The sequence below is a fragment of the Salvelinus alpinus genome, chromosome 12 (genome assembly GCF_045679555.1).
Source record: "Salvelinus alpinus chromosome 12, SLU_Salpinus.1, whole genome shotgun sequence".
NCBI lineage: Eukaryota > Metazoa > Chordata > Actinopteri > Salmoniformes > Salmonidae > Salvelinus > Salvelinus alpinus.
In genome coordinates this window covers 61,500,930-61,523,450 of record NC_092097.1, presented here as the reverse complement: position 1 = coordinate 61,523,450, position 22,521 = coordinate 61,500,930, and the positions used below count along the sequence as shown (strand labels likewise).

At 45.4% G+C, this 22,521-nt stretch overlaps 2 protein-coding genes across 3 annotated transcripts in view; one reads left to right on the top strand and one right to left on the bottom strand.

Moving 5' to 3' along the window:
- cenpp (centromere protein P) overlaps positions 1 to 22,521 on the bottom strand; it is a 147,248-nt gene that overhangs the window by 100,700 nt on the left and 24,027 nt on the right. The window lies entirely within an intron of this gene.
- On the top strand, positions 2,509 to 19,570 carry ogna (osteoglycin, paralog a). 2 transcript variants are annotated; one of them, XM_071337029.1, is made up of 6 exons: positions 2,509 to 2,887; positions 13,598 to 13,703; positions 15,807 to 15,971; positions 16,889 to 17,091; positions 18,090 to 18,182; positions 18,616 to 19,570. In XM_071337029.1, the coding sequence occupies exons 1-6, from the start codon at positions 2,729 to 2,731 to the stop codon at positions 18,784 to 18,786; spliced, it is 897 nt and encodes a 298-aa protein (XP_071193130.1). In that variant the 5' UTR covers positions 2,509 to 2,728; the 3' UTR covers positions 18,787 to 19,570. The 2 variants fall into 2 exon arrangements, with proteins under 2 accessions (XP_071193130.1, XP_071193131.1); XM_071337030.1 differs by lacking the exon at positions 2,509 to 2,887 and adding an exon at positions 10,799 to 11,076.

Here is a 22,521-nt window from a genome sequence, read left to right as displayed (position 1 = left end):
ACTGCATATTTTCCTGTGTTTCGGACCACTAGCCCAAAATGTGCAGAAGCACCACCAGACTAGCAGCAGCAGAGAGCACCACCAGACTAGCAGCAGAGAGAGCACCACCAGACTAGCAGCAGCAGAGAGCACCACCAGACTAGCAGCAGAGAGAGCACCACCAGACTAGCAGCAGCAGAGAGCACCACCAGACTAGCAGCAGAGAGCACCACCAGACTAGCAGCAGAGAGCACCACCAGACTAGCAGCAGCAGAGAGCACCACCAGACTAGCAGCAGAGAGCACCACCAGACTAGCAGCAGCAGAGAGCACCACCAGACTAGCAGCAGAGAGCACCACCAGACTAGCAGCAGAGAGCACCACCAGACTAGCAGCAGCAGAGAGCACCACCAGACTAGCAGCAGAGAGCACCACCAGACTAGCAGCAGAGAGAGCACCACCAGACTAGCAGCAGCAGAGAGCACCACCAGACTAGCAGCACAGAGAGCACCACCAGACTAGCAGCAGCAGCAAAGAGCACCACCAGACTAGCAGCAGCAGAGAGCACCACCAGACTAGCAGCAGCAGAGAGAGCACCACCAGACTAGCAGCAGCAGAGAGCACCACCAGACTAGCAGCAGAGAGAGCACCACCAGACTAGCAGCAGAGAGAGCACCACCAGACTAGCAGCAGAGAGAGCACCACCAGACTAGCAGCAGAGAGAGCACCACCAGACTAGCAGCAGAGAGAGCACCACCAGACTAGCAGCAGAGACACCACCAGACCAGCAGCAGAGAGAGCACCACCAGACTAGCAGCAGAGAGAGCACCACCAGACTAGCAGCAGAGAGACACCACCAGACTAGCAGCAGAGAGCACCACCAGACTAGCAGCAGAGAGAGCACCACCAGACTAGCAGCAGAGAGAGCACCACCAGACTAGCAGCAGCAACAGAGAGCACCACCAGACTAGCAGCAGCAGAGAGCACCACCAGACTAGCAGCAGCAGAGAGCACCACCAGACTAGCAGCAGCAGAGAGCACCACCAGACTAGCAGCAGCAGAGAGCACCACCAGACTAGCAGCAGCAGAGAGCACCACCAGACTAGCAGCAGCAGAGAGCACCACCAGACTAGCAGCAGCAAGAGCACCACCAGACTAGCAGCAGCAGAGAGCACCACCAGACTAGCAGCAGCAGAGAGCACCACCAGACTAGCAGCAGCAGAGAGCACCACCAGACTAGCAGCAGCAGAGAGCACCACCAGACTAGCAGCAGCAGAGAGCACCACCAGACTAGCAGCAGCAGAGAGCACCACCAGACTAGCAGCAGCAGAGAGCACCACCAGACTAGCAGCAGAGAGCACCACCAGACTAGCAGCAGCAAGAGAGCACCACCAGACTAGCAGCAGCACCAGAGAGCACCACCAGACTAGCAGCAGCAGAGAGCACCACCAGACTAGCAGCAGCAGAGAGAGCACCACCAGACTAGCAGCAGCAGAGAGCACCACCAGACTAGCAGCAGCAGAGAGCACCACCAGACTAGCAGCAGAGAGAGAGCACCACCAGACTAGCAGCAGCAGAGAGAGCACCACCAGACTAGCAGCAGCAGAAAGCACCACCAGACTAGCAGCAGCAGAAAGCACCACCAGACTAGCAGCAGCAGAGAGCACCACCAGACTAGCAGCAGCAACAGAGAGCACCACCAGACTAGCAGCAGAGAGCACCACCAGACTAGCAGCAGCAGAGAGAGCACCACCAGACTAGCAGCAGCAGAGAGCACCACCAGACTAGCAGCAGCAGAGAGCACCACCAGACTAGCAGCAGCAGAGAGCACCACCAGACTAGCAGCAGCAGAGAGCACCACCAGACTAGCAGCAGCAGAGAGAGCACCACCAGACTAGCAGCAGCAGAGAGAGCACCACCAGACTAGCAGCAGCAGAGAGCACCACCAGACTAGCAGCAGCAGAGAGCACCACCAGACTAGCAGCAGCAGAGAGCACCACCAGACTAGCAGCAGCAGAGAGCACCACCAGACTAGCAGCAGCAGAGAGCACCACCAGACTAGCAGCAGCAGAGAGCACCACCAGACTAGCAGCAGAGAGCACCACCAGACTAGCAGCAGCAGAGAGCACCACCAGACTAGCAGCAGAGAGCACCACCAGACTAGCAGCAGAGAGAGCACCACCAGACTAGCAGCAGAGAGCACCACCAGACTAGCAGCAGAGAGCACCACCAGACTAGCAGCAGCAGAGAGCACCACCAGACTAGCAGCAGAGAGAGCACCACCAGACTAGCAGCAGAGAGCACCACCAGACTAGCAGCAGAGAGCACCACCAGACTAGCAGCAGCAGAGAGCACCACCAGACTAGCAGCAGAGAGAGCACCACCAGACTAGCAGCAGCAGAGAGCACCACCAGACTAGCAGCAGAGAGCACCACCAGACTAGCAGCAGAGAGCACCACCAGACTAGCAGCAGCAGTGTGGAGAAGAGGTTTCTCTGAATTGGCAAACAAAGAGTTAAAGTCTGTTCCATAAACTCTCCCGTGCTTCAAGAATCGCCTGGAAGCTACTTGTGCAGGCTTTAAATACTGATTTGACAGATCACATTTTACACACAACCTGCCACTGAGAAAATAGCCCACTACTACTACTACTACCACCACCACTACTACTACTACTACTACTACCACCACCACTACTACTACTACTAGCCCCAGCAGCTACTGAACACACCAAACACATACAGGGACACGATGGGAACTCTGAGAGTGTTAATACTCTTGTCCTTTATATCGTCACCGTGGGTGCTCTGCTCAACTGGGAAACACTTTAACCAGGATTCAACCCTCAGACTGGAACAACAGGATGTACTGATCAACAGAGAAGATAATCTGGAGGCAAAGAGGTCTAAGGTAGGCTACAAACTGACTTGATCACATTTTATTTTCTAGTATTGATTAGTGACTAACTATATAAGTAGGTCAATAATAAAAGTTCTAACTCTTATACACTCAAATATACCTTCTCGTAGTTTGATTAAATCAAGTAATTTCAAACATCTTGCAAGGTTGTAGCTGGGAATGATTTAATAATATTATTATTTAATAAGATGTCATTCTTATTATTTTCTAATGATACAATTTAATGGATAAATGTTATATTCAATATATCTTTATCTATGTAACTAGGAGGCAAATAATTTACAAAACCAATTTCCTTAAACATTTGTGATTTATACTTTGAATACTAATAATCCACTTTCCTTTTGAACATCCAGCTTTTTTTTAAATGCAAACATTGTTTTATTCATACACTGTTTTATTTATACACTAGTAAACAATAACACCTGATCTACACCAAGACTTGAGTACATTACATTAGTTTGTCAGTAGCATTTCATTGTTCCACCTTTTGATTCATATTCTTACAGCAATAATACTTTTTAAATCCCAGTAATACCTTTTCTTCCCCTTATTTGAGAAATCAAACCATAGCCATTGGACTCTGTCCCATTTCATTGGAAGCAGTCCCATTTGGAAGGAGCCAGCGTATTGGGCCCAGTCTAATTCCTCTCTCCCCCAGTCTAAGTCTAACAGCTGGGCTGTCGGTCTGCCCAGAGCTCTAGACACAGTGAGTCTCACAGTGATTATGATTAGTCAGCACAGTAGGGGCGGGACTGCTGCTACAGGAGGCTCCACTGCTCTACTACAACGGAGGTTCCAGTCTGAAGAACTCTCATCCAAACAGCAGCCCCGGTCTGGCTGCCAAGGGGTCCCGCTCCTCCTGCCAAGGGGCCCCGTTCCTCCTCCTGCCAAGGGGCCCTGCTTCTCCTCCTGCCAAGGGGCCCATGCTTCTCCTCCTGCCAAGGGCCCCCGCTGCTCCTGTTGTCAAGGGCCCCCGCTGCTCCTCCTGCCAAGGGGCCCACGCTGCTCCTCCTGCTAAGGGGCCCCGCTGCTCCTCCTGTTGCCAAGGGCCCACGCTTCTCCTCCTGCTAAGGGGCCCACGCTTCTCCTCCTGCCAAGGGGCCCACGCTTCTCCTCCTGCCAAGGGGCCCACGCTTCTCCTCCTGCCAAGGGGCCCCGCTGCTCCTGTTGCCAAGGGCCCACGCTTCTCCTCCTGCTAAGGGGCCCACGCTTCTCCTCCTGCCAAGGGGCCCACGCTTCTCCTCCTGCCAAGGGGCCCACGCTTCTCCTCCTGCCAAGGGGCCCACGCTTCTCCTCCTGCCAAGGGGCCCCGCTGCTCCTGTTGCCAAGGGGCCACGCTGCTCCTGTTGCCAAGGGGCCCCGCTGCTCCTGTTGCCAAGGGGCCCCGCTGCTCCTGATGCCAAGGGGCCCCGCTGCTCCTGTTGCCAAGGGGCCCCGCTGCTCCTGTTGCCAAGGGGCCCTGCTGCTCCTGTTGCCAAGGGGCCCTGCTGCTTTTGTTGCCAAGGAGCCAAAGCTTAGGGCTCACCCAGAAAACAGTTAACGTTCCTGGAATGTTCCTACAACTTCAAATAAAATACCTTATTTTGATCCCCATTAGCCAACGCAAATGGCTACAGCTAGTCTTAATTGGGTCTGACAAATAATGAAAAAGACAGACAAAATAGTTTACAATTTAAATACATTTAAAAACATGTGCCGTGAGGTGTTGCTTTATTTGTTGTTTTGAAACCAGATTTGCTGTTCACTTGCGCTATATAAACAAATCGACAGGTAGCCTAGTGTTTAGAGCGTTGGGCCAGTACCCGAAAGGTTTGCTGGATCCAATCCCCGAGATGACAAGGTAAAAATCAGTCAGTCTGCCCACTGAACGTTGTAAATAAGATTTTTTTCTTAACTGACTTGCCTAGTTAAATAAAAGGTTAAATAAATATATGATTAGGAGGTGAGTTCCATGCACTCATGGCTCTGCAAAATACCGTACACTTCCTTCTCGACCTGGAGACAGTGAAAAGACCCCTAGTGGGGGTCAGTGTAAGTTGACTGTGCAAACTATTTCCGGAACTTCCAACAAAATGGTTGTTATAGAAACAAGAGAGAGACTGGCATGCTTATTAGCCATCTGATAACAATTATGACCAAAACATGCCGCTCTGTTCTGGGCCAGCTGCAGCTTAACTAGGTCTTTCTTTGCAGCATGAAATATGACTGGACAATAATCAAGATAAGACTAAACTAGAGCCTGCAGAACTTGCTTTTTGGAGTGTGGAGTCAAAAAATCAGAGCATGTCTTTATTACGGACAGACCTCTCCCCCATCATAAATAAAAGTTAAATAAAAAAAATATATACAGTGGGGAGAACAAGTATTTGATACACTGACAATTTTGCAGGTTTTCCTACTTACAAAACATGTAGAGGTCTGTAATTTTTATCATAGGTACACTTCAACTGTGAGAGAAGGAATCTAAAACAAAAATCCAGAAAATCACATTGTATGATTTTTAAGTAATTAATTTGCATTTTATTGCATGACATAAGTATTTGATACATCAGAAAAGCAGAACTGAATATTTGGTACAGAAACCTTAGTTTGCAATTACAGAGATCATACGTTTCCTGTAGTTCTTGACCAGGTTTGCACACACTGCAGCAGGGATTTTGGCCCACTCCTCCATACAGACCTTCTCCAGATCCTTCAGGTTTCGGGGCTGTCGCTGGGCAATACGGACTTTCGGCTCCCTCCAAAGATTTTCTATTGGGTTCAGGTCTGGAGACTGGCTAGGCCACTCCAGGACCTTGAGATGCTTCTTACGGAGCCACTCCTTAGTTGCGCTGGCTGTGTGTTTCGGGTCGTTGTCATGCTGGAAGACCCAGCCACGACCCATCTTCAATGCTCTTACTGAGGGAAGGAGGTTGTTGGTCAAGATCTCGCGATACATGGCCCCGTCCATCCTCCCCTCAATACGGTGCAGTCGTCCTGTCCCCTTTGCAGAAAAGCATCCCCAAAGAATGATGTTTCCACCTCCATGCTTCACGGTTGGGATGGTGTTCTTGGGGTTGTACTCATCCTTCTATTCCTCCAAACACGGCGAGTGGAGTTTAGAGCAAAAAGCTCTATTTTTGTCTCATCAGACCACATGACCTTCTCCCATTCCTCCTCTGGATCATCCAGATGGTCATTGGCAAACTTCAGACGGGCCTGGACATGCGCTGGCTTGAGCAGGGGGACCTTGCGTGCGCTGCAGGATTTTAATCCATGACGGCGTAGTGTGTTACTAATGGTTTTCTTTGAGACTGTGGTCCCAGCTCTCTTCAGGTCATTGACCAGGTCCTGCCGTGTAGTTCTGGGCTGATCCCTCACATTCCTCATGATCATTGATGCCCCACGAGGTGAGATCTTGCATGGAGCCCCAGACCGAGGGTGATTGACCGTCATCTTGAACTTCTTCCATTTTCTAATAATTGTGCCAACAGTTGTTGCCTTCTCACCAAGCTGCTTGGCTATTGTCCTGTAGCCCATCCCAGCCTTGTACAGGTCTACAATTTATCCCTGATGTCCTTACACAGCTCTCTGGTCTTGGCCATTGTGGAGAGGTTGGAGTCTGTTTGATTGAGTGTGTGGACAGGTGTCTTTTATACAGGTAACGAGTTCAAACAGGTGCAGTTAATACAGGTAATGAGTGGAGAACAGGAGGGCTTCTTAAAGAAAAACTAACAGGTCTGTGAGAGCCGGAATTCTTACTGGTTGGTAGGTGATCAAATACTTATGTCATGCAATAAAATGCAAATGAATTACTTAAAAATCATACAATGTGATTTTCTGGATTTTTGTTTTAGATTCCGTCTCTCACAGTTGAAGTGTACCTATGATAAAAATTACAGACCTCTACATGCTTTGTAAGTAGGAAAACCTGCAAAATCGGCAGTGTATCAAATACTTGTTCTCCCCACTGTATATCATTATAACCATTGAATGAATATGTTTAGACCATGACAATTTACAATCTAAGGTAACACCAAGTAATTTAGTCTCCTCAACTTGTTCAACAGCCACATCATTCATTACCAGATTCAGCTGAGGTCTAGAACTTAAGGAATGATTTGTACCAAATACAATGCTCTTAGTTTTAGAGATGTTCAGGACCCGTTTATTACTGGCCACCCATTCCAAAACAGACTGCAACTCTTTGTTAAGGGTTTCAGTGACTTCATTAGCTGTTGTTGCTGATGAGTATTTGGTTGAGTCATCAGCATACATGGACACACATGCTTTGTTTAATGTCAGTGGCAGGTCATTGGTAACAATAGAAAAGAGTAGAGGGCCTAGAGAGCTGCCCTGCGGTACACCACAGTTTACATGTTTGACATTAGAGAAGCTTCCATTAAAGAAAACCCTTTGAGTTCTATTAGTTAGATAGCTCTGAATCCACGATATGGCAGAGGTTGAAAAGCCATAACACATACGTTTTCAGGTTATGGTCTATAATATCAGAGGCTGCACTGAAATCTAACAGGACAGCTCCCACAATCTTCTTATTATCAATTTATTTCAACTAGTCATCAGTCATTTGTGTCAGTGCATGTTGAGTGCCCTTCTCTAAAAGCATGCTGAAAGTCTGTAGTTAATTTGTTTACTGAGAAATAGCATTGTATTTGGTCAAACACAATTTTTTTCCAACAGTTTGCTAAGAGCTGGCAGCAAGCTGATAGGTCTGCTGTTAGAACCAGTAAAGGCCGCTTTACCACTCTTGGGTAGTGGAATGACTTTGTCTTCCCTCCAGGCCTGAGGACAAACACCTTCCTCTAGACTCAGATTAAAGATATGACAGATAGGAGAGGCTATAGAGTCAGATTAAAGACATGACAGATAGGAGTGGCTATAGACTCAGATTAAAGATATGACAGATAGGAGAGGCTATAGAGTCAGATTAAAGACATGACAGATAGGAGTGGCTATAGACTCAGATTAAAGACATGACAGATAGGAGAGGCTATAGAGTCAGATTAAAGATATGACAGATAGGAGTGGCTATAGAGTCAGATTAAAGATATGACAGATAGGAGTGGCTATAGACTCAGATTAAAGATATGACAGATAGGAGAGGCTATAGAGTCAGATTAAAGATATGACAGATAGGAGAGGCTATAGGCTCAGATTAAAGATATGACAGATAGGAGTGGCTATAGAGTCAGATTAAAGATATGACAGATAGGAGTGGCTATAGTCAGCTCCCATCCTCAGTAGCTTTCCATCTAAGTTGTCAATGCCAGGAGGTTTTTCAGTATTGATCGTTAACAATACATTTTCCCAGCTCTCCCACACTGTTTGTTCTTGGCATTTCCTCTACCAATGAAGTAATCCTAAAAATAATTGGCAACATCAAATGGTTTTGTGATGAATAAGCCGTCTGATTCGATGAAAGATGGAGTTGAATTTGTCTTTCTGCCCAAAATTTCATTTAAAGTACTTTTTTTCCCATCATTCTTTATATCATTGATCTTGGCTTCATAATACAGTTTCTTCTTCTTTTTGTTGAGTTTAGTCACATCACTTCTCAGTTTGCAGTAAGTCAGATGTGCAGCGAGACTTATTAGACACTCCTTTTGCCCCCATCTCTTTCAACCATACAGTTATTTAACTTCTCATTAATCCATGGAGCCATACAAGTTCTGTCAGTTTCTTAACAGGTGCATATGTTAATCAATAATTGGAAGAAGCAATTTCATAAATTCATCAAGTGCAGCGTCTGGATGCTCCTCATTAATCACATCAGACAAACAAATATTTTTAACATCATCCACATAAGAGTCACAGCAAAATATTTTGTATGATCTCTTATATATTATTTAAGGCCCAGCTGTTGGAACTTTGTCTTTCCTGGATATAGCCACTATATTGTGATCACTGCAGCCAATGGGTACAGATACAGCTTTAGAATAAAGCTCTACAGTATTTGTAAAAATGTGATCAATATTTGCTCCTGTAGTGTTTGAAAACACCCTGGTAGGTTGATTAATTAACCTGAACCAGATTACAGGCACTGGTTAGTGAGAAGCTTCCTATTGAGCGGGCAGCTAGATGAAAACCTGTTAATATTCAGGTCCCCAAGATAGTAGACCTCTCTATCAAGCATTTCACACATATTATCTCCAGATGCTGACTGTTAGCACTTGGTGGCCTATAGCAACGCCCCAAAAGAAAAGGCTTTAGATGTACCAAGTGAACCTGCAACCACAGCACTTCAATAACACTGGACATAAGATCTTCTCTAAGCATTACAGGGATATGGCTCTGAATTTATACAGTAACTCCTCCCCCATAAGCATTACAGGGACGTGGCTCTGAATATATACAGCAACACCTCCCCCATAAGCATTCCTGTCTCTTCTGTAGATGTTATATCCTTGTATTGCTACTGATGTATCATCATGTTAATGATCTAAGTGATTCTCAGAAATGGCTAATATATGAATGGTATCTGATGTCATCAAGTTATTGATTTCATGAACCTGATTTCTAAGGCTCCATATATTAATATGGGCTGTTTTCAGCCCTTTCCTGGGTAGCTGATCAAAGATAATATGGACATATAGACATAATAGACATAATATGGAAAAGAGCAAACAAAGCAAGAGGGGAAAAAAACTAACATTATTCAGCAGTCCCATTAATCAGTTGGTGTGTGTGCTGCGGGGTTGAAGCTACGAAGGGAACGTTCCAATAGAGGACAACGGAGGTTCCAGTCTAGATAACTCCTATTGAACCGTGTCAATCTGAGTGGACCGTGTCAATCTGAGGGAACCGTGTCAATCTGAGGGAACCGTGTCAATCTGAGTGAACCGTGTCAATCTGAGTGGACCGTGTCAATCTGAGTGGACCGTGTCAATCTGAGTGGACCGTGTCAATCTGAGTGAACCGTGTCAATCTGAGTGAACCGTGTCAATCTGAGTGGACCGTGTCAATCTGAGTGGACCGTGTCAATCTGAGTGGACCGTGTCAATCTGAGTGGACCGTGTCAATCTGAGTGGACCGTGTCAATCTGAGTGGACCGTGTCAATCTGAGTGGACCGTGTCAATCTGAGTGAACCGTGTCAATCTGAGTGAACCGTGTCAATCTGAGTGAACCGTGTCAATCTGAGTGGACCGTGTCAATCTGAGTGAACCGTGTCAATCTGAGGGAACCGTGTCAATCTGAGGGAACCGTGTCAATCTGAGTGAACAGTGTCAATCTTGCCAACCTCACATATTTTTTCCAAAAGAGGACCACGATGGAAATAAACCTTTGGGTATTATTTTGGTTTTAGCCTCAATCATTTGTAAATGTATGTAATGTTGTCTCCAACTGGAGCAGTCTCCTACTTATAATCGTTAAATAAATTCAAAACGTTCCTACAATGTTAGGTAACGTTCCAACGCAGTCCCAACAGAGTCCCAACGGAGCAGAACTGACGGTCCAGTCCAGAGAACTCCCAGACAAACAGCTCCCCCGGTCTGTCTGCCAAGGGACCAAAAGCTCAGGTCTTGAATGTTCTGTGAACATTATGTACGCTTACATTCCAAGGCTCCAACAGAACAGAATAGAACTGAGGTTGATTCCAGTCTGAAGAGCTCCCATCCAAACAGCAGCCCTGGTTCTGAAGCCAATTGGGGTTAAAGCTCAGGGACCACCAAGCAAACACAACATTCCTTTGAATATTCCTACAACGGTTAGGTAACATTTCCAAAGCATCAGCAGAACGGAGGTCGGAGGTCGGTTCCAGTCTGAAGAACTCCTATCCAAACAGCAGACCTGCTACAGCTGCCAAGGGGTCATGGGGTCAGGGCTCAGAGCCTGGAAAAGTGGGGGAGTTCATTATTTCAGTAGGCAGTTGAACACCTGGAACGGCCTGACTGCTGCCTGAAACACTCTGCTGGGCTCAAACACCAGTTGAGAACCAGTGGCTATACTAGTTCAGGGTTAAACAGATCTCAAGGACATGGGGGAAAGAGTCGTTATTCTACGAGGCAACGGGCAGACACATGGAGAGCAGGGTTCAAAATACGCAACTTCTCTTTAGGGTGCCCGACATTGAAATATTTTATATTTAAACATTCTTACACGGGCCAGATACCTGGAGAAGATGGAGATTTTGAGACGGTGCTCTCCCAAATACAAAACAAGCGATGAGACAAACAGTGTGAGTAACTGGCTTGTCTTCACGGGTCTGTCTACTTGCTGCAAAATGTACCGTATGAACTGAAAAAATTGCGTTGCGCGTGTTTCCTGTCCACGGCCTGGTTTCTCAAAACTTAAGACTAAGTTCTTCCCTTAGAACATTCGTAGGAGCACCGTTTAAAAAATCTCCAAGCTGTTTCCTAAAAACATTTTTTATTAACTTTGCACTTGAAAACGCTCGTAATCAGTCGTTAGATTACGAGCCTCAGACCGCTTGTAGAACAGCTAAGTGCATCGTCAGATACCTTTTCTTTTTTTTTACGTCCCGCGTCACTTTATACAAAGAAGATCTCTGCTAAACCTAGAATCACATGGTTTATCCGTCTCTCTGTGACGGAGTAAACTTTTTTTTATTTATTAATAATTAAAGTTGACTTCAAATACAAAAGTCGCCAATGTCTTTGCAATTGATACGAACAAGCAACGTATAAAATGATGCTTCATATTAAAACCGAGATGACTACATTAGAAGGTCAACAGTAAAGGTCAACAGTAAAGCTATAGGTCTATTCTTAACGTATGTGTAGCCTAACATGTGCGTTAGGATTAACACTGTAGACTAACACTGTTAGGATTAACACTGTAGAGTAACACTGTTAGGATTAACACTGTAGAGTAACACTGTTAGGATTAACACTGTAGACTGACACTGTTAGGATTAACACTGTTAGGATTAACACTGTTAGGATTAACACTGTTAGGATTAACACTGTAGAGTAACACTGTTAGGATTAACACTGTAGACTGACACTGTTAGGATTAACACTGTAGAGTCACACTGGTAGGGGTAACACTGCAGAGTAACTTTTATTTAACCTTTATTTAACCAGGAAGGGCTCATTGAGATGTAAAATCTCTTTTTCAAGAGCGTCCTGGCCAAGATAGGCAGCACCAGGTCATTACACAATTACAGACAAACAACATGAAAAACTACAAGTAATCTAGTAAAAAAACATAGAGTTCACAAGAGTAATACAAAATCATAAAAACAGCAAATTAAAAACATTGACAGGTCAGGGAATCAGTCTCAAAATCCTTCATCAGTGATTTAAAAACACCAATCGGGACAAATACTTCCAGTTTAAAAGTATTTTGTAAGGTTCCAAGACGATGGCGCAGAGTACATAAAATACCTTTTACCAAATTCAGTTGGGACATTTGGAACAGTTAGCAGGATAAAGTCCAGCGAACGAAGAGAGTACCCACCACATTTCTGAACAATAAAAATGCCCAAATAAAAAGGTAGTAAACCCAAAATGGCATTGCTAATAAAAGTATACCAGTGACTGGTATACAAAGTGCAGTGGTGTGTAAGGGTTTTGCAGTTTAAAACAAATCTCAAAGTGCCATGGTAAAGGGTGTCAATTGATCTCAAACACTGAGAGGAAGCATTCATATATAAAATATCCCCATAGTCTAGTAAAGGCATACATGTAGCTGATACTAGCCTCCTGCTGGCTTCAAAAGAAAAACACGCCTTACATTTTTTGTAAGTTGTTGAATATGCAATTTAAAAGAGAGGCTGTCATCAATTAAAATTCCAAGATATGTATATGAGGTTACAACCTCAATCTCCTTGCCCTGACAGGTAGTAATAGGTGAAAGGTTAAGAGGTCTATTTCTTGCTTTAGAAAACACCATTAGTTTAGTTTTGTCAGTATTGAGAATAAGCTTCAATTGACACAAGGTATGTTGAACAGTATAAAAAGCAGTTTGCAAGTTCTGGAAAGCTTTTGTAAGAGACGAGGCACAACAATAAATAACAGTATCATCAGCATAAAAGTGAAGTTGCGCATTTTGCAGTGTTAATCCTAACAGTGTGACTCTACAGTGTTAATCCTAACAGTGTCAGTCTACAGTGTTAATCCTAACAGTGTGACTCTACAGTGTTAATCCTAACAGTGTGACTCTACAGTGTTAATCCTAACAGTGTTACTCTACAGTATTAATCCTAACAGTGTGACTCTACAGTGTTAATCCTAACAGTGTGACTCTACAGTGTTAATCCTAACAGTGTGACTCTACAGTATTAATCCTAACAGTGTGACTCTACAGTGTTAATCCTAACAGTGTGACTCTACAGTGTTAATCCTAACAGTGTGACTCTACAGTGTTAATCCTAACAGTGTGACTCTACAGTGTTAATCCTAACAGTGTGACTCTACAGTGTTAATCCTAACAGTGTGACTCTACAGTGTTAATCCTAACAGTGTGACTCTACAGTGTTAATCCTAACAGTGTGACTCTACAGTGTTAATCCTAACAGTGTGACTCTACAGTGTTAATCCTAACAGTGTGACTCTACAGTGTTACCCCTAACAGTGTGACTCTACAGTGTTAATCCTAACAGTGTGACTCTACAGTGTTACCCCTAACAGTGTGACTCTACAGTGTTAATCCTACCAGTGTGACTCTACAGTGTTAATCCTAACAGTGTGACTCTACAGTGTTAATCCTAACAGTGTGACTCTATCCTCCACTAGAGAGAGGCAGCAGCGTTGTGGCTGGGAGAGGACTATGACTCCAGCATGGTCTTCCTGCCTGCTGATGAACCAGATGATGCCCCAGCTGAGGGGGGTGATGCCTCGGGTGAGACAACAGTTCTACATGCCTCTTCTTCCATGTCTCTCACTGCCTCCCTCTACCTACCTTCCCTCCCTGCCTCCTCTCCTCCCTGCCCCCACTCCTACCCTCCCTCCCTCCCTGCCTCTCCTTGCCTCCTCTCCTACCCTCCCTCCCTCTCTCTCTGCCTCCACTCCTACCCTCCCTCTCACTACTACCTCCTCTACCCTCCCTCCCTACCGCTCTCTGCCTCTCCTCCTTCCCTACCTCCTCTCCTACCCTCCTTCCCTCCCTCCTCTCCTACCCTCCTTCCCCCTGCCTCCTCTCCTACCCTCCTTCCCCCTGCCTCCTCTCCTACCCTCCTTCCCCCTGCCTCCCCCTGCCTCCTCTCCTACCCTCCTCCCCTACCTCCCCCTGCCTCCTCTCCTACCCTCCTTCCCTACCTCCTCTCCTACCTCCTCTCCAGTGTCCTAGTATTTGAACCCAGGTCTGCTCAGGACCACCCTGCCTCCTACCCTCCTTCCCTCTCTCCCTGCCTCCTATCCTACCCTCCTTCCCTTCCTACCATCCTTCTCTGCCTCCTCTCCTACCCTCCTTCCCTGCCTCCTCTCCTACCCTCCTTCCCTCCCTGCAACCTCTCCTACCCTACATCCCTACCTCTCACTGCATCCTCTCCTACCCTCCATCCGTACCCCTCACTGCCTCCTCTCCTACCCTCCTTCCCTACCCCTCACTGCCTCCTCTCCTACCCTCCTTCCCTACCCCTCACTGTCTCCTCTCCTACCCTCCTTCCCTACCTCTCCCTGCCTCCTCTCCTACCCTCCTTCCCTGCCTCCTCTCCTACCCTCCTTCTCTACTTCTCCCTGCCTCCTCTCCTACCCTCCTTCCCTACTTCTCCCTGTCTCTCCTCCTTCCCTACCTCCTCTCCTACCCTCCTTCCCTCCCTCCTCTCCTACCCTCCTTCTCTACTTCTCCCTGCCTCCTCTCCTACCCTCCTTCCCTACTTCTCCCTGTCTCTCCTCCTTCCCCACCTCCTCTCCTACCCTCCTTCCCTCCCTCCTCTCCTACCCTCCTTCCCCCTGCCTCCTCTCCTACCCTCCTTCCCCCTGCCTCCCCCTGCCTCCTCTCCTACCCTCCTCCCCTACCTCCCCCTGCCTCCTCTCCTACCCTCCTTCCCTACCTCCTCTCCTACCTCCTCTCCAGTGTCCTAGTATTTGAACCCAGGTCTGCTCAGGACTATGTTGTCTACTCTATACAGCAGGCAGCAGCTGAGCTTTTTAAAAGCATTACCTAGAGGAGAGAAACCTCACTACCTGGCTATATCCTCCATTATAGTAACAGAGGCACCTATGATATCTGGGTTACCAGGACTTGGCTTCTAGAGCCATGATATCTGGGCTACCAGGACTTGGCTTCTAGAGCCATGATATCTGGGCTACCAGGACTTGGCTTCTAGAGCCATGATATCTGGGCTACCAGGACTTGGCTTCTAGAGCCATGATATCTGGGCTACCAGGACTTGGCTTCTAGAGCCATGATATCTGGGCTACCAGGACTTGGCTTCTAGAGCCATGATATCTGGGTTACCAGGACTTGGCTTCTAGAGCCATGATATCTGGGCTACCAGGACTTGGCTTCTAGAGCCATGATATCTGGGCTACTAGGACTTGGCTTCTAAAGCCATGATATCTGGGCTACCAGGACTTGGCTTCTAGAGCCATGATATCTGGGCTACCAGGACTTGGCTTCTAGAGCCATGATATCTGGGCTACCAGGACTTGGCTTCTAGAGCCATGATATCTGGGCTACCAGGACTTGGCTTCTAGAGCCATGATATCTGGGTTACCAGGACTTGGCTTCTAGAGCCATGATATCTGGGTTACCAGGACTTGGCTTCTAGAGCCATGATATCTGGGTTACCAGGACTTGGCTTCTAGAGGAGCATTGACCACGTTGTTAAACTAACACACCCAACATGTGGACAGATTAGACAAACATAGCCAGTGCTATTGTAAATTAATAAATCATTCCAGAAGTATTCTATAAAAAGAGTAATACGGTGCCTTACATATATGCCGTAGGCTGGACAGCTAAATCAAATAAACAATTAAATTCATTCTGTGTCTCCAGAGCTGCCCACGTGCCTGCTGTGTGTGTGTCTGACCGGCTCTGTGTACTGTGAGGAGGTCGTTCCAGAGATGACTGCTGTGCCCACCCTGCCCAAGGAGACCGCCTATCTCTACGCCCGTTATAACAAGATCAAGAAGATCACCAATAAAGACTTTGCAGATATCGGTAGGGGGGGGGGTTGAAACATTCAGGGAAACTTCCCCCACAGCTCTGAATTCCTGGGGGGGGGGGGGGTTCTGAGGGGGGGGGGGTTCTGGGGGGGGGGGGTTCTCCAGATATCCCGGGTTGAATGATTCCTAGTTGGAGAATTTCCTGCCTGCTTATTACCTTGAGAATCCAGATATAACTTCAAACTGGGATTTATAGAAACCTAGGATCTTTGGGAAAATGTACAGTACTTTGCACGGTGATTCTGTCTTTCAGGTTTCCTTTGGCTTGCCGTCTTCTCAAACATTCTTCACACAGTCTCCCTAATTCACTAGCTGGAAAGACAACCACGTTGAGGAAAATTTATTCAGGAAATTAAGAAATAAAGATAAGATGGACATTTTCATAGGGTGGATATATAAATGCTTCCTTTAGTTGGATATATTTGTGGATGTTATGCGGGCCCCTCCAGGCCCCTCTCCAGGCCCGGCCCTCCACTGATATAAGTAAAAACACAGCTAGATTTAAAAGCTGACGAGATGTAATTCTTTTGGCAAACTCTTCCAGGTCTCCATCTTGTCTTTACATTAAAAACGCAGAAGTTTAAAAAAGGCCTAACTGTCAAAAAGGAAGCTGCTCAAATCATCCATGTGTCTGGCGTGTACCATGTGGGCAGACCAAATCTAAATATTGCGTAACTCACTTGATCTATGAGAGGCCTATAGCTTAGTAGTGTTGTGTTAAATAAAACAACAATGGTGCAGTTTGTAACCTCCAAAATGGACAATTAGGTTCTAATTCATTCTACGTCAATGACTCTGAAGAGAATCGACCCGACGTGGGTTTATTCTCAATCTATATTGAGTAAAAATCAAAAATCTAACTTCTATTATAATTCTAGTTTTTTTTTGGGGGGGGGGGCTTTTCTTCCTCAGTGACTCTGAAGAGAATCGACCTAACGGGGAACCTGATCTCAGAGATTGAGGAAGGAGCGTTCTCTAAACTGACCCTGCTGGAGGAACTCAATTTGGCTGAGAACCAACTGGTCAAGTTACCCATGCTGCCCGGCAAGCTCACCACCTTCAACGCCAACCACAACCGGCTCAAAACCAAAGGGGTCAAGGCCAACGCCTTCAAGGTACAGTGAAAGGACATGAAATACAGATCGATTCCTGGCTGCTTTTATTGAGTGCATTGTTTCACCCCAAAAGGTCTTCGTCAGGCTTGACATTGTTCAAAACCTTGCGTGATAATGTCTATGTACCTTAGGTGCTTGACTGAGGCACATTAGGTGGCTGATTTGAGCTTTGCCTGGACAACGCCCCGCCTGACCCCTTGGATTTCTTCAAAAATGTTCACATTACTACAAAGTGGGGTTAAAATTCTGTGAATTGGCCTCCCGGGTGGCGCAGTGGTCTAGGGCACTGCATCGCTAGCTGTGCCACCAGAGACTCTGGGTTCGCGCCCAGGGTTAAATCCCTGAGCAGTTACATTCCTGTCCTGAAGCTAAATTCAGAAGGTCGACGGTATCTGTGATGTTTCTAGGTGGTTTAACAAATCATCCACAGCATAATTATTAACTATTAACGTGCTTAAATAGATACTCAATGTCTGATTTGTTATTGTTTCAACCATCTACCAATCACTGCCCTTCTTTATGAGGCTTTCCAAAAGCTTCCTGGTCTTTGTTGTTGAATCTGTGCTTGAAATTCAAGTACTTGACTGAGGGACCTTATAGATGTTGTATGTATGAGGGACAGAGGAAGGGTTAGTCATTCAAAAAAATCATGTCAACCCCTATTATTTCACACAGTGAGTTCATGTAAATTTATTATTATGTGATTTGTTAAGTCAAATTTGACTCCTGAACTAATTTAGGATTGTCTAGAAAAAAATCTTTTGTCTGGAAAAAAGGTTTGAATACTTACTATATTTAATTATCCATTTTTTATTTATCTAAGGAAAAATCCACATCCACTTGTCTCACTTTGACGTTACAGAATATTTTGTGTAGATAGTTACAAATAAATCCCGTTTAATCCCACTTTGTAACACAATAACGTGAAGAAACCCATGAATACTTTTGCAAGGCACTGTATTGCTGTTTATTTTGGTCTCACTGTTTCCACCGTGCAGAGAATGGAGAAGCTGATCAACCTGTTTCTGGGAGACAATGCGCTGGAGGCTGTACCGGTGATCCCGGAGAGCGTTCGTATTGTCCACCTGCAGGTCAGTAACACATACGGTTTTGACTTCTGGTTAGAGGCTACTCAGTTGGAGGATTCCCTCTCTACTTACGACGGGAATCCTCCAAAAGTGGATTTCTGAAAAACATGAGAACTTTGGGAAAGTTCCCAGAATTGTGCGCGACTCTAATCCCGACCGCGACTCTAATCCCGACCGCGACTCTAATCCCGACCGCGACTCTAATCCCGACCGCGACTCTAATCCCGACCGCGACTCTAATCCCGACCGCGACTCTAATCCCCGACCGCGACTCTAATCCCCGACCGCGACTCTAATCCCCGACCGCGACTCTAATCCCCGACCGCAACTCTAATCCCAACTGCTTGACCCAAATAGTTTTGCTGGCACCATCGGAGGGTCCTTAGAGTAATCATGATTCTAACTTTGGTCTTTCCATCTTCTCTCTACCATACAGAACAACAACATCACGAATATCAGCTTGGAGACGTTCTGCAAGGGCAACAACACGTACTACGTCAGACCCAACCTGATGGAGGTCAGGTTGGATGGGAACCCAGTGCTGTTGTCCAAGTACCCCAACAGCTTCACCTGCCTCAAGTCTCTCCCCGTCGGACAGTACCGCTAAAAAGACTAAACTCCCTTGGGGGAAAAAAGGTCTTCTGTTCTGACGCCATTGTGGTTAAATAAAATGTTCAGTAGAAGTTCTACAGGGGCGTATACAGTCAGGTAAACATTTTATTATGAACGTTGCGGATAGACAGCCATGTAATGAATAGATCCAACACGATTCCTTATTCTACTTGACAAAGACAAGACCAATCTACACCATACATTCCATTTATGTCTGAATGTTCTTCTGTAAAAATTGTGCCCAGGTCTTTCTCAGTCTCTTTCAGAATGACTAGCGGCTGGGACTGAAATGTTAGTAATCTCACATTAGCAAACTAGTCTACGTTGACTACAAGGCTTTGAACGGATCGCCCGTTTCCTGATTATAAAAAGGTTATTTTACATTTGTTCAAGTTATGTTCCAAGACCAAATCAGCTAAGTAGTCAGGAAGACTTTGTAAATACACATTTTCTATGAATGTTTTCTTTTGGATAGTGTTTGACTTCTTTAAAACGTTGAGTCAAGCTTTTGGCTTTCCTCCGAATTCTGTGAATTACTTTCATGTAAACTGGTTCCTAACTTAACAACTCAAGTAGAAGTTGATGAGAAAATATATATCTTTGAAATACGTATATAGTGATGTGAACCTAATGTGACTGTGCTCACAATATCGTAAGCTTTGATATTAAAAATGGTAAAATGAGAGGAGGTATTATTTTCTTAAGTCCTTTTTTTTTCTCAATCATAATTACTAATTTTAGAAATTATTACCTATGTGAATAAACAAATATGATGTACACTTTTTTTCTTTAAGTGTGTGCGACTTCGGCTGAGTTTTTAAATGTTTTAATTACAAATTAAATTAAAAACTCTGCTTTGACACGTCCATGCATGAAAGTCAACCAAACAACAACAACAAAAAAGTTTTTCGTTTTTCCAGTGTCATTAATAAAACAACAAACTATTAACTGCAAGAGAAGCAAATATCTACGGTTTCAGCACACATGTAAATATGGAAAAACGGGGTTTATGTTATTCCTTCAGACCAGCCAACTCGGCAGAGACACAACCGCTACATCCTCCAAGTAGGAGAATGGTTTCCACATGGCCCCGCAGTTGGGATTTCCAATCTTTCATTAGAGTCCTTTACCATCTTGATATAAAACATGCTTGCAGATCTCTCACACACACACACACACACACACACAGACACATTATTATGGATCCCCATTAGTTCCTGCAAAGGCAGCAGCTACTCTTCCTGGGGTTTATTATGGATCCCCATTAGTTCCTGCCAAGGCATCAGCTACTCTTCCTGGGGTTTATTATGGATCCTCATTAGTTCCTGCCAAGGCATCAGCTACTCTTCCTGGAGTTTATTATGGATCCCCATTAGTTCCTGCCAAGGCAGCAGCTACTCTTCCTGGGGTTTATTATGGATCCTCATTAGTTCCTGCCAAGGCAGCAGCTACTCTTCCTGGGGTTTATTATGGATCCCCATTAGTTCCTGCCAAGGCAGCAGCTACTCTTCCTGGGGTTTATTATGGATCCCCATTAGTTCCTGCCAAGGCAGCTACTCTTCCTGGGGTTTATTATGGATCCCCATTAGTTCCTGCCAAGGCAGCAGCTACTCTTCCTGGGGTTTATTATGGATCCCCATTAGTTCCTGTCAAGGCAGCAGCTACTCTTCCTGGGGTTTATTATGGATCCCCATTAGTTCCTGCCAAGGCAGCAGCTACTCTTCCTGGGGTTTATTATGGATCCTCATTAGTTCCTGCCAAGGCAGCAGCTACTCTTCCTGGGGTTTATTATGGATCCTCATTAGTTCCTGCCAAGGCAGCAGCTACTCTTCCTGGGGTTTATTATGGATCCCCATTAGTTCCTGCCAAGGCAGCAGCTACTCTTCCTGGGGTTTATTATGGATCCCCATTAGTTCCTGCCAAGGCAGCAGCTACTCTTCCTGGGGTTTATTATGGATCCCCATTATTATGTTTGAGATCCCCATGGATTATGTTTGAGAGGCTTCCATTAAAGAAAACCCTCTGTGAGACAGGCAACTCTTTATCCACATTATAGCAGGGGGTGTAAAGCCACAACACGTTTTTCCAGCAACAGACTATGATCGATAATGTCAAAAGCTGCACTGAAGTCTAACAAAACGGCCCTCACAATACTGTTATCAATTTCTAGCATCTAATTATCAGTCATTTGTGTATATCATCAGATATTACTGCTTTTCTTATAGGACACAATTGTCTTTATACACTGGACAAAAAATGTTATGCAACATGTAAAGTGCTGGTCCCATGTTTCATGAGATGAAATAAAAGAGGCCATACATTTTCCATATGCACAAAAAAAACGTATTTCTCTGAAATTTTGCACTAAATTTGTTTACATCCCTGTTAGTGAGCATTTCTCATTTGCCAAGATAATCCATCCACCTGATAGGTGTGGCATATCATGAAGCTGATTAAAAAGAATGACCATTACACAGGTGCACCTTCTGCTGGGGACAACAAAAGGCCACTTTAAAATGTGCAGTCTTTTTTAGAGAATTTGGCAGTACGTCCAACCTGACTCACAACCGCAGACCACGTGTAACAGCCACCCGGACAGCTGATGAAACTGAGGACTATTTCTGTCTATAATGAAGCCCTTTTGTTGGGGAAAAACTCATTCTGATTGGCTGGGCTTGGCTCCCCAGTGGGTGGGACTATGTCCTCCCAGGCCCACCAATGGCTGCACCCCTACCCAGTCATGTGAAATCTATAGATTAGTGCCCTAATTAACTTTTTTCAATTGACCGATTTCCTTATATGAACTGTAACTCAGTAAAATATTTGAAATTGTTGCATGTTGCGTTTATAATTTTTGTTCAGTTTATAACAGATATGGTAACAGTTGGGTTATTCAGCAGTATTGCAAATGCATCTATATTGACGTGTTGAACAGCCAGAGGGGAACAGAACCTGTTGATTGGATCATGTTCACAACTTTATCGATCACATTATTGATCACAGTAATAATCGCCACAGAGCCCGTTACTCTCATCAACAGATTATTGATCACAGTAATAATCGCCACAGAGCCTGTTACTCTCATCCACAGATTATTGATCACAGTAATAATCGCCACAGAGCCTGTTACTCTCATCAACAGATTATTGATCACAGTAATAATCGCCACAGAGCCTGTTACTCTCATCAACAGATTATTGATCACAGTAATAATCGCCACAGAGCCTGTTACTCTCATCAACAGATTATCGATCACAGTAATAATCGCCACAGAGCCTGTTACTCTCATCAACAGATTATTGTCCCTCAAATCTAATTGTATTAGTCACATGCGCTGAATACAACAGGTGTAGTAGACCTTACAGTGAAATGCTGAATACAACAGGTGTAGTAGACCTTACAGTGAAATGCTGAATACAACAGGTGTAGTAGACCTTACAGTGAAATGCTGAATACAACAGGTGTAGTAGACCTCACAGTGAAATGCTGAATACAACAGGTGTAGACCTTACAGTGAAATGCTTACTGACAAACAGGCATTACAAGTCAAGCCTGATTCACAAAAGACAGTACGGCGTGAAGTCAGGAGGAGAGTACGGCGTGAAGTCAGGAGGAGAGTACGGCGTGAAGTCAGGAGGAGAGTACGGCGTGAAGTCAGGAGGAGAGTACGGCGTGAAGTCAGGAGGAGAGTACGGCGTGAAGTCAGGAGGAGAGTACGGCGTGAAGTCAG

Excerpts from the sequence above, each read along its gene's own strand:
- ogna (XM_071337029.1), top strand. The coding sequence starts at position 2,729 with ATGGGAACTCTGAGAGTGTTAATACTCTTGTCCTTTATATCGTCACCG. Across the intron at positions 2,888-13,597 it reads TGGAGGCAAAGAGGTCTAAG|AGAGAGGCAGCAGCGTTGTG; the intron begins GTAGGCTACAAA and ends ATCCTCCACTAG. Across the intron at positions 17,092-18,089 it reads TCAAGGCCAACGCCTTCAAG|AGAATGGAGAAGCTGATCAA; the intron begins GTACAGTGAAAG and ends TCCACCGTGCAG.